Source organism: Bos javanicus, chromosome 29, assembly GCF_032452875.1.
Source record: "Bos javanicus breed banteng chromosome 29, ARS-OSU_banteng_1.0, whole genome shotgun sequence".
NCBI classification, from domain to species: domain Eukaryota; kingdom Metazoa; phylum Chordata; class Mammalia; order Artiodactyla; family Bovidae; genus Bos; species Bos javanicus.
Genome location: NC_083896.1, coordinates 19,307,984 through 19,320,349, shown reverse-complemented (window position 1 = coordinate 19,320,349; position 12,366 = coordinate 19,307,984). Strand labels below are relative to the sequence as shown.

Here is a 12,366-nt window from a genome sequence, read left to right as displayed (position 1 = left end):
AAGGGTCCCAAAGATTGTATCAATTACCTTCTTAGTTCCTCAGAGGCTGCCTTTATTTATAGGCTGATGTTCACCACAGCTACTCCTTTAGCTGTGGGAATATCATGAAGGGTTACGATGAGACAGATTATCTGACACCCAGAGAACAACCAACTCCAACTCTAGGACCACACTCTTTCCCCTCTGCTCATCCCCTGGAGAGGAAAGGCAAGACCAGAGTTGTTTTCCTGAGAGCCTCCCTGGCTCTTCCGCACCCCTTTCCTATCTCTCTACCATCAGGTCACCCTGGGCACAGAGAGGGAGAAAAAGGAGAAGGAGGCAAGGTGTGGCTAATTATTCTTTGAAGACAGCCCCAAAAGGGGAGAAAGACATGCTGGGTGTGGTGGAAACCATCATAAAAGAGACTTATTGGAGGGAGTCAATGCTGGGGGGGCTTTTCAGGTTACGTTTCAGGAGGAGGCTTCTCCACAGAGGGAACCATTGGTTCATTTGCCTCCAAGGTAGGCAATACTGTTTGGAGGGTGGCCTCTCTGTTGGCTTCCGAAGTGGGTGCTTGGATGGGTTCAAAGGCTGGCTCAGTCGGCACTGGTTGTCCAATGTCATCTGTGGGATGCACAGTTGATATAGTGGTTTCATTGACAATCTCTGGTACAACAGCTTTAGAACTTGGAGGTTCCCTTTCCCTCTCTGGAAAAGGTGCAGGGATACCCATAATTTCTACTACTTCATTTTGGAGGCTTGCACTTGAAGCTTCTGTGGGATAGAAAAGAAAACAACATAAATTCCTCCAAAGTCGATTCTCCAATCTTTGCTAGTAATGTGGTAAAATCCTAGTCATCTTTAAAATGTCAGCTCCTCACTCACCATTTTAGAATCTTGCCCCTTAGTTTTCTCCCTACCCAGCCTTTGGGCAGACTTCACTACATCTGTACAACAAGGTGCTGAAGTTTAAGAGTCTATTGGGTGAGGTTCTACCTCAACACAGGAGCACTCAGAAGAAGGGTGAAATCAACATTTGTTTAAGGTTCATGTATTTCCCAACCACTGACTCCGAAGCAGTGTAAACAAAAAACTGAATGCTGCTGCTGCTGCTAAGTCACTTCAGTCATGTTCGACTCTGTGCGACCCCATAGACGGCAGCCCACCAGGCTCCCCCATCCTTGGGATTCTCCAGGCAAGAACACTGGAGTGGGTTGCCATTTCTTTCTCCAATGCATGAAAGTGAAAAGTGAAAGTGAAGTCGCTCTGTCGTGCCCGACTCTTAGCGACCCCATGGACTGCAGCCTACCAGGCTCCTCCGTCCATGGGATTTTCCAGGCAAGAGTACTGGAGTGGGGTGCCATTGCCATCCTCTATTAGAATGGGAGCTTTTTACGAATAGAAACTTTGCCTTGCTTGCCACCCCATGTATAGTGCTCAGGAGTGTCTATCACACAGTAATTGCTCAGAAAATAGTTTCAGGTTTTTTTCTAACCGAATGATAGAAAAAATAGATGATGGAGACTTTTTCTCATAGTGCAGCTAGGAAATGGACTCTCATCAAAGACAAATTAAAAACTGGATCATATATAAAATGAAAATATCTTAAAATTATCTAAGAATTTACAATATAAGGAGGAACTGTGGACACGAAGTCTAGAAGACAGTGAGAATCCAAAGAAGAGAATCCAGTTATTTTTCCCCTGTGTGTAATTTCACTCTTGAAAAAATAGTTGCACACATGAGCTTAATTTTAGCTTCACAGGCTGAAGGGAACTTTTAATGCACCTGAATTGAATTTGTACTTCAATTCCATGACATCTAATATCTATGATATTAGGTTTTCATATTCATGAATGTGTTATGTTGCTCCATTTATCTGGGTCTTCTTTTTCTCACTAGACTTTTGTAGTTTTCAGTGACCAATCATCTATCTTCTTTGCGAGGGCTTACAATATTTTCCTAAAATTCCTGTTTATGCTTTTATACTGTTGTAGATGATGCTATTTCAATTTTTAAAGTAGTCACTGATGACATATCAACATACAGTTGATTTTTCTATATTGACCTTGTATCAACATTTAAAAAACTAATGGCATCTGGTCCCATCACTTCAAGGCAAACATGTGGGGAAAAAGTGGATACAGTGACAGATTTTATTTTCTTGGCCTCAAAAATCACTGCAGACAGTGACTGCAGCCATGAAATTAAAAGATGCTTGCTACCTTGGGAAAAAACTTAGACAGCATATTAAAAAGCAGGACATCACTTCGTCGACAAAGATCAAAAAAAAAAAAAAAGCTTGGTTTTTCCAGTAGTCATGTATGGATATGAGAGTGGGACCATAAAGAAGGCTGAGTGACAAAGATCTGATGCTTTCAAGTTGTGGTGCTGGAGAAGGTTCTATAGAGAGTCCTTTGGGCAGCAAGATCAAACCAAATTCAATCCTGATGAAAATTAATTCTGAATATTCATGGTTTTTCCAGTAGTCATATATGGATGTAAGAGTTGGACTGTAAAGAAAGCTGAGTGCTGAAGAATTGATGCTTTTGAACTGTGATACTGGAGAAGACTACTGAGAGTCCCTTGGACTGCAAGGCCATCAAACTAGTCAATACTAAAAGAAATCAGTCCTGAATACTCATTGGAAGGACTGATGGTGAAGCTGAAGCTCCAATACTTTGGCTACTTGATGCAAAGAACTGACTCATTGGAAAAGATCCTGATGCTGGGAAAGATTCAAAGCAGGAGGAGAAGGGGATGACAGAGGATGAGATGGTTAGATGGCATCACTGACTCGATGGACATGAGTTTGAACAAGTTCCAGGAGTTGGTGATGGACAGGGAGGCCTGGCGTGCTGCAGTCTATGGGGTTGCAAAGAGTCAGATATGACTGAGTGACTGAACTGAACTGAACTGATTTATTGGAAGGACTGATGCTGAAGCTGAAGCTCCAAAATTGTGGCTACCTGATGTGAAGAGCCAACACATTGGAAAAGACCCTGATGCTGGGAAAGACTGAGGGCAAGAGGAAAAGGGGATGAAAGAGGATGAGATGGCTGAATGGCATCACTGACTCAGTGGACATGAGTTTGAGCAAACTTTGGGAGATAGTGAAGGACAGGGAAGCCTGGCATGCTGCAATCCACGGGGTTGCAAAGAGTCAGACATGACTTAGAGCCTGAACAACAACATTCCTGAGCTATTGCTTAAGTCACCAGTTGTAGTAGGTTTGTCATTTAATTCCTTCTAATTTTTTACTGTATATAATCATGTCTGCAAATTAGGAGTTTTATTTCTTCATTTATGCCTGTTATTTATCTTTATATATATATATATATATATATATATATATATATATATATTTAGTATATAATTTATATATACTAAACTGGCTATCTTACTAAATGGACGTGAGTTTGAGCAAGCTCCAGGAGTTGGTGATGGACAGGGAAGCCTGGCGTGCTGCAGTCAATGGGGTCACAAATAGTCAGACACGACTGAGTGACTGAACTAATTGAAACTAGCTAGGATCTTCAGTACAATGCCAAGTAAAAGCAGTGAGAGCAGACAGCCTCGCCTTATTACTGATCTTATATAGAAAATCCTGTTTCACCATTAACAATCATACTGGCTGAGGTTTTAAGTATCTTTCATCAGACTGAGGAAGTTTCATTCGATAACTAGGCTACTTAGATCTTGATCATAAATAGAGGTGGATTTTTGTCAAATATACTTTATTTCTAGTCTATTTTGATTAGATGATAGATTGATTAACCTGCAAATTATATATCCAACTTGTACCACTGCAATAAATCTCACTTGCTCCAGATGTTTTATCCTTTTTTTATACTGATGGATTCAATCTGCTAATATATTGTTTTATGGCTAAGTTGGTGAATGATATTGATCTATACATTTAGATGTTGCACTGTCTTTGTCAGATATTTTTTATATGAGATTATTTCTGACCATAAAAAGTCAGCTAAGAAATGCACTTGTTTTTTTTAGTGAGTCGGTATAAAATTGGTATTATTTCTTAAATATTCACTTAACCAGTGAAGCTTATCAGGCCTGGACCTTCCTTTGTTGTGAGGCTTTTGATACATGGATTTGATTCTGAAAGATTCTGATAGGTTATAAAATTTCTATTTCTTTTTCAGTTCTGGAAAATTAAATCATTTGAAGGAATTTGTTTACCTCATTTAAATTTAATGGCTTAAAAATGTTCCATGATTTTCCTTTTTATGTGTAGGATCTGGAGAGATAATCTCTCATTAATCATTCACTATACTGGCAATCAGTCTGTCTCTTCCTCTTTCCCCTTACTAAGCGTTTATCAATTTTATTCATCTTTTCTAAGAACTAACTTTTCACTTTTTGAATATTCTCCATAGTTTGTATCATTTCTGTTTTACTGTTTATGCTATCTTTACCATTTCATTTCTTTTACTTGGTGAAAATAACTCCATTTTCTAGATTGCTACAGTAGACTCTTAATCACTATTAAGCCAGGCTTCCTTCTAAAAGTTACTAATTTCCCTCTAAGTTATGGCTTAAGTTGTACCACACAAGTTTTGCTTTTGTATATGCATTACACTTTAAAATAGCTTCCAATTTCCCTTGTGATTAATCTCTTGATCAATAAAAAGTTTAAAATACATCAATTTCCTCTACTACCTTTATTATACATAAACATATTCCAGTGATATTTTTACTTTTGTATGCTTCCAACTTAAAGAACTCCCTTATAATTTCTTGTAGAACTGGTCTAGTAGTGATAAACTCTTCTAGCTTTTGTTTATCTGGGAAACTTTTGATATCTCCTTCAATTCTGAATGGTAACCTTGCTGGGTAGAGAGTTCTTGTTTGGAAGTTTTTTCTTTCAACACTTTTAATATATCACACCTTTCCTATCTGGCTTGTAAATTTTCTGCTAAAAAATCTGATGACCTTATGCTGTTTCCCTTGATTATAAGTTGGTTTTTGTGTTCTCCTTTTAGGATTCTCTCTTTCTCCTTAAATTTACAATTTTAACTTTAATGTGTCTTGGTATGTGTCTTTTTGAGATCATCTTATTTGGAACTCTGTGGCTTTCTAGATCTAGATGTCTTTTTCCTTCCCCACATTAGGGATGTTTTCAGCCACTGTTTCTTCAGTTAATTTTGGGGGCATTTTCTCTTTCTCTTTTCCTTCTGAAAGCACTATAATGTGAATGTTATTACACTGGATGCTGTCCCAACAGTCCCATAATGCATCTTTCCTTTTCAAAGTTCTTTTTTCATTTTGCTGCTCTGTCTCGGTGAGTTCCATTGTTTTGTCTTCCAGCTCACTGATTCGTTCTACTACATCATCTGTTCTGCTGCTGAGCCCTTCTAATGTATTTTTTGATTCAGTTATTACTTCTGTTTGGTACTTTCTTGTATTTTATGTTGAAGTTTGCACTATGTCCATCAATTTTTCTCCAAAGTTCAATAAGCATATGTTTATGACCATTATTTTTAACTCTATCAGGTAGATTGCTCATCTCTGTTTCATTTAGTTATTTTTCTGGGGCTTTGTCTTGTTCTTTTGATTGGAACATATTCCTTTGTCTCATTTTACTTAATTCAGTATGTTTGCATCTGTGTGTTGGGCAAATCAGCTCTATCTTCCAGATCTGCTTTATGGCTTGCCATATGGTCTATTTTGCAACTACACCATTTACATTTCAAAATATTGTACATTCTGCAGTTGTTGAATATAATATTTTCTGTCAACTAGGTCAGGTTAGCTGGAAGTGTTCAGACTTCTATATCCTTTCTGATTTTACTTTTTGATGAATTTAGTTGTTCTTTCAGGTACTAAGAGAGGAATGTCAAAATCTTTAACTATGATTTTTCTATTTCTTTCTATTTTTGTTTAATGTGTTTTGAAGCTGTGTTACTAACTATATAATTATAGGGCCTTCTTGATACACTGACCTTTTCTTTCTTAAGAAATCTTCATTTCAAGTAAGGCTCCATGTTTTAAAGTTTATCTTTCAGATATTATTTTCATGCTTGCTGTTTGTATGGCATATTATTTTCCATCCTATCTTTTTTCATTTTTCTCCCTTCTGATTTTAATTTTCTGTCCTTTCACTATTAATCTGTGTTTTATATTTGAAGCATTTCTTTTATGAATTGCATATGGTTGGGTCTTGCTTAATTCTATCCAATATTAAAATCTCCACTACTACTTTGAGTATTTGGTACACTTATGTTAACTGAACTTAATAAAATGGTTGAATTTATGACTACCATATTTCAATTTGTTTTCTATTTATTTTGTGTATTATTTTTCCCTTTGTTCTCTTTCTCCTGAATCCATCTGCTACAAGAGATATTCTTATACTGGGTGTAAGGAAGATGCTATGATGTGAGAAAGCCTATGACTAAGACCTGAATGGAATATCTAGATCTCAGAGAAAAGCTCATTCAAGAGTGATTAGAAAACACGACTGACTTCAGTTCTTGCAACTGTAAGGAACTAAATTCTACCAACAATCAATGAGCTTGGAAGAGGACTCTTAAGTCTCAGATGAGACTGCAGCCCAAGCCAAGATCTTCATGAAAGCCTGGTGAGATATGCAGTAGACCTAGAAAACCCATGCTGGGACCCCTGGCCCACAAACTGGGAGATGATAAATTTGTGTTGCTTTACACTGATAGATTTGTGGTAATTTGTTACCCAGTGATCAAAAACAACCCAAACTTTGATAGAATATACCCAAGATGAAGCATAGAAATTAATAGGCTAAAAATAAAAATAAACAGTCTTGGTAACTTATGAGATAATATGACACCATCTAATATCTATGTAATTGGAAACCCAAAAAGAAGGTAATAGCAGAAATATATCTGAAAAATACAGGCTGAAAATTTATACTCTTACTGATCTAAGAAGTTCAGCAAACCCTAAGCAGGTAGACACACTAATATACACTGAGGTAAATCATAATCAAATTACTGAAAAAAGTAATAAAAGAAACAGCCTTAATATACAATGGATTAAAGACAATCTCTTTAACAAGTGGTGCTGGGAAAAATCGTCAACCACTTGTAAAAGAATGAAACTAGAACACTTTCTAACACCATACACAAAAATAAACTCAAAATGGATTAAAGATCTAAACGTAAGACCAGAAACTATAAAACTTCTAGAGGAGAACATAGGCAAAACACTCTCCGACATATATCACAGCAGGATCCTCTATGACCCACCTCACCAGAATATTGGAAATAAAAGCAAAAATAAACAAATGGGACCTAATTAAACTTAAAAGCTTCTGCACAACAAAGGAAGCTATTAGCAAGGTGAAAAGACAGCCTTCAGAATGGGAGAAAATAATAGCAAATGAAGCAACTGACAAACAACTAATCTCAAAAATATATAAGCAACTCCTATAGCTCAATTCCAGAAAAATAAATGACCCAATCAAAAAATGGGCCAAAGAACTAAATAGACATTTCTCCAAAGAAGACATACAGATGGCGAACAAACACATGAAAAGATGCTCAACATCACTCATTATCAGAGAAATGCAAATCAAAACCACTATGAGGTACCATTTCACTCCAGTCAGAATGGCTGCAATCCAAAAGTCTACTAGCAATAAATGCTGGAGAGGGTGTGGAGAAAAGGGAACCCTCTTACACTGTTGGTGGGAATGCAAACTAGTACAGCCACTATGGAGAACAGTGTGGAGATTCCTTAAAAAACTGGAAATAGAACTGCCTTATGATCTAGCAATCCCACTGCTGGGCATACACACTGAGGAAACCAGAAGGGAAAGAGACACATGTACCCTAATGTTCATCGCAGTACTGTTTATAATAGCCAGGACATGGAAGCAACCTAGATGTCCATCAGCAGATGAATGGATAAGAAAGCTATGGTACATATACACAATGGAGTATTACTCAGCCACTAAAAAGAATACATTTGAATCAGTTCTAATAAGGTGGATGAAACTGGAGCCTATTATACAGAGTGAAGTAAGCCAGAAAGAAAAACACCAATACAGTATACTAACACATATATATGGAATTTAGAAAGATGCTAACAATAACCCTGTGTACGAGACAGCAAAAGAGACATTGATGTATAGAACAGTCTTATGGACTCTGTGGGAGAGGGAGAGGGTGAGAAGATTTGGGAGAATGGCATTGAAAAATGTATACTATCATGTATGAAACGAGTCGCCAGTCCAGGTTCGATGCACGATGCTGGATGCTTGGGGCTGGTGCACTGGGACAACCCAGAGGGATGGTATGGGGAGGGAGGAGGGAGGGGGTTCAGGATGGGGAACACATGTATACCTGTGGCGGATTCATTTCAATGTTTGGCAAAACCAATACAATATTGTAAAGTTTAAAAATAAAATAAAATTTTAAAAAATAAAATAAAATTAGCACATTAAAAAAAAAGAAAGAAACAGCCTTAAAAAGGACATATTACAAGCAAAGGAACAATGATTAAAATAAAGGAAGATTTCTTTTTTGGATGATTTTTCATAAGAAACTGTATGAGACAAGATAAAATATTATAAGTAGAGGAACAATGATTAAAACAATGGAAGATTTGTTTTTTGAATGACTTTTTGTAAGAAACTATATGAGACAAAAGATAAAGGATCAACTTCTTTTAAGGGCTGAAAAATATATCCTAAAGATGTGTGTGTGTGTGTGTGTATACTAAAGGTAGCAGCAGCAGGTGCAGCAGTACATGTCTATCTAAAGGTAGTCATGGTGCAAGATGTGACACTAGGCTTAGTATGCAAGGCCTAGTCTTCTCGCCCTGCATGGCTCCAGGCTGTCTTTGGAAGAACTGATGCTAAAGCTGAAACTTCAATACATTGGCCACCTGATGTGAAGAACTGACTCATTGGAAAAGACCTTGATGCTGGGAAAGATTGAAGGCCGGAGGAGAAGGGGATGACAGAGGATGAGATGGTTGGATGGCATCACCGACTCAATGGACCTGAGTTTGAGCAAGCTTTGGGAGTTGATGATGGACAGGGAAGCCTGGTGTGCTTCAGTCCATGGGGTCACAAAGTGTCGGACACAACTGAGTAATTGACCTGAACTGATAGCTCTAGGTTGTGGTTTTGGCTTCTTTCCAGTCATCTTTGTTCATTCCCTGATACTAAACTTCATCCCTTGCCTTCTAGTTGTCTCTTTTAGGTACTCAAATGGTCTTTCTATATATTTATTTAGATCAGGCAAAACTGGTTTCTGTAAATAAGCAACTAAAAATTAAAAACATGAAAGATTCTTAGTTTATTATCTACTCACCTTATTTTCTTATTCTCATTTAAATATGGTGGGAAGTTGTTGTCAAGTTAATTTATTTTCTAAGGCATGATACCCACCTTTCTTCATTCAAATTTAAATGGTTCTTTGAACTTTCCTTCAGAACTTCTATCCCATCCATGCTTTCCACACCAATTCCATATTCTCTTTATTTCTTGATTAGATTACTATTATGGGCTGAACTGTGTACCACACAAACTCATATGTTGAAGCCCTAACCACAGAACTTCAATATAGGACTAATTTAGGAGATAAAGCCTTTAAAGCCATGATTAAGATGGGGCCATTATGGTGAGTCCTGATCCAGTCTGATCAGAGAGAAAACTTGGAGACACAGAGGACATTGGGGGTTTGTGTGTGCACAGAGGAAGGGCTGTGTGATGACACAGCAACAAAGAGTCTACCAGCAAGTCAATTAGAGAGGCCTCAGAAGAAACCAAACCTGCTGACACATTGATCCTGCACCTCCAGCCTCCAGAAATGTGAGAAAAATCAACTTCTGTTGCTTAAGCCACCCAGTCTATGGTATTTTGTTTTGGAAGCCCTACTTTACTGATATAACTTCTGAATATCATAAGGCAGCTGGAACACAGCCTTCAGTCTCCTTAACAGCCTGCAGAGTGACCTTCTTAAAATTCATAATACTCAGAGTCACTGGAAATTACTCTATATCTTAATAAATTTGGGTGACTTGATTTAAACCTTCAGCTTTACTATACAAAATATCATTACTCTTCAAATTTCTTATTTTTTTTATAGTCCCTCATGCTGGGAAAGATTGAGGGCAGGAGAAGAAGGGGACTACAGAGGATGAGATGGCTGGATGGCATCACCGACTAGATGGACATGAGTTTGGGTGGACTCCGGGAGTTGGTGATGGACAGGGAGGCCTGGCGTGCTGCGGTTCATGGGGTCACAAAGAGTCCGACAGGACTGAGCAACTGAACTGAACTGTGGATACATTCCTGAAAGTCTAAGTTATGTATGTGTTGAAGACTGATAGCTGATACAAAGTATCTCATCATCTTCACAACTGTTCACAAGAAATTAATCAATCATTTTTGATTGTATCAACTTTACTAAAGACTCCAAGAGCAATGGGAGGAAACTGCATCATGTACTGCACAGTCTTCTGCCTCCTCACTGGTTTTCCCTTTAACATTGCACTGGCTTCCCAAGCCAGTAACTCACTGTGTGATTATCCCCACAACCTCCTGAATGATAAACTAGCTTCCCTTCCCTTACTGGACGTATCCCACTTACTCAGTCCTGAGTTATTCTGCTGATTAATAAGTTATTTTGCTATTCTATCCCTTTACACAAGTGACTAAGCATACTGCTCCCTTGTCTGAAACTCACTTGCCATTTCCTGATGTTTATATGCAGAGTCTAGACTAGTCCCGGAGAAGGCAATGGCACCCCACTCCAGTACTCTTGCCTGGAAAATCCCAGGGATGGGGGAGCCTGGTAGGCTGCAGTCCATGGGGTCACTAAGAGTTGGACATGACTGAGCGACTTCACTTTCACTTTTCACTTTGATGCATTGGAGGAGGAAATGGCAACCCACTTCAATGTTCTTGCCTGGAGAATCCCAGGGACGGGGGAGCCTGGTGGGCTGCCGTCTCTGGGGTCGCACAGAGTCAGACACGACTGAAGCGACTTAGCAGCAGCAGCAGCAGACTCTAGTCCAGCATTCCAGGATCTTGTCAATTTTCTCCTTCCACCTTCCAACATACATCACAACTGAAGCCACATAAAGCACATTCAGCCCTGAGGAGCATGTCAGCTTCTCTGTCCTGGAACTAGATGGCTGAACCAAAGATGTTAACTGCTGCTATACCTTTTCCTGCTTCCTCACTGCTCTCTGGACCAGAGCCTCTGTTCTAGAGACACCCTCCATATATAAAGCTTTCAGGTACTTCAGTCTCACACTGCCTGGCACAAAGTCAGTATTCTATAACTGTGTGATGAATGAATATATGACAAAGCAAGCAAATATACAACCATGTTCAAAATCTTCCAAGGAGTCTCATTGCTTAGAGGATAAAGTCCACAATATATTGTGATGTCGAGGGCCTCACAGAGTCTGTGCACAGCCTGTTTTTTGCCCAGCTTCTCAGTGGTTCCCACCCTGTAACTTTAGACTCCTTCAACTCTTGTCAGAAATATTAAGGGCAAGCCCTGCCTCATGGAGGCAATGGGGAGGAATGAAGAGATTAGAGGGGGCTAGGCCTCTGACTTTACCTGTGTAACTGGTGATACCCTGGCGAATTTTTTCACTCTGGCTCTCTCTCCACCTAGAAGGAAGCAGAGTGTCCATGAGCCTTGCAGACCTCTTCCAAAGCAACAGTAACACAGGTAGTGGCCAGAAAAGAACATTACCAGTCAAATGGTACCTTGGGCAGAGGGTATGAAGTTTCCTCTTTTAAAGGATAACTCAAATGAGGAAACAATGGGCATGATGAGATCTAAAGACCACGCTTTCTTCTAGCTAAAATTCTTCAACCAAATGTTCCCTCTCCCATCCTGAACCTTACCATCTTGATGCATTTTTCCCTTCAAGAATTCTCAAATGTCATTTGATTGGGCAGATAAAAAAGACTATGGTCTGGAAAGGGGCAATGATTTTCCCAGGGTCACCCAGCAACCACAGAAAAAGCCAGGGCTAAAACCCTGGCTTCCTGGAGTGTGAGCTTGCTCTTTACACAGCACCCTGCTTTGTCCCATTCTGTGGAAGGTGGGACACTTCTTCTGAACAACCTTCAACTCTTGTCCTCTTCCAACTGATCCACAAGGGATATATAGTCAAAAAAAAAAAAAAAAAAGCTTTGATTAAGCTTTAGTGAAAGTCCTTATCCTTAGAATATGGTCTCACATTGAGGAGGTAGAAGGGGTGTGTGGAGCTGCAGGCAGTATGAGAAGAAACAGGAGGTTTGGAAGATAAAACCTTTAAAACCCTGTCTCCCTGAGGATTTGTCACATGGGATTATGGGAAGAGTGTAACTTTTTTCATAAATTTCACAAGGTACAAAACCATTTATGTCTTATTTTG

The 12,366-nt window shown here is 38.9% G+C and overlaps 1 protein-coding gene across 2 annotated transcripts in view; it reads right to left on the bottom strand.

Moving 5' to 3' along the window:
- Positions 1-324: 324 nt before the first annotated feature.
- Positions 325-12,366, bottom strand: part of LOC133241097 (glycerophosphodiester phosphodiesterase domain-containing protein 4-like) — a 133,852-nt gene continuing 121,810 nt past the window's right edge. For both annotated transcript variants that reach the window (XM_061406183.1, XM_061406184.1), the window contains 2 exons: positions 11,559-11,611; positions 325-753 (listed from right to left, as the gene is read on the bottom strand). In XM_061406183.1, the coding sequence (XP_061262167.1) occupies positions 443-753; positions 11,559-11,611 (364 nt within the window). In that variant the 3' untranslated portion in view covers positions 325-442. The remainder of the gene's footprint in view (positions 754-11,558; positions 11,612-12,366) is intronic.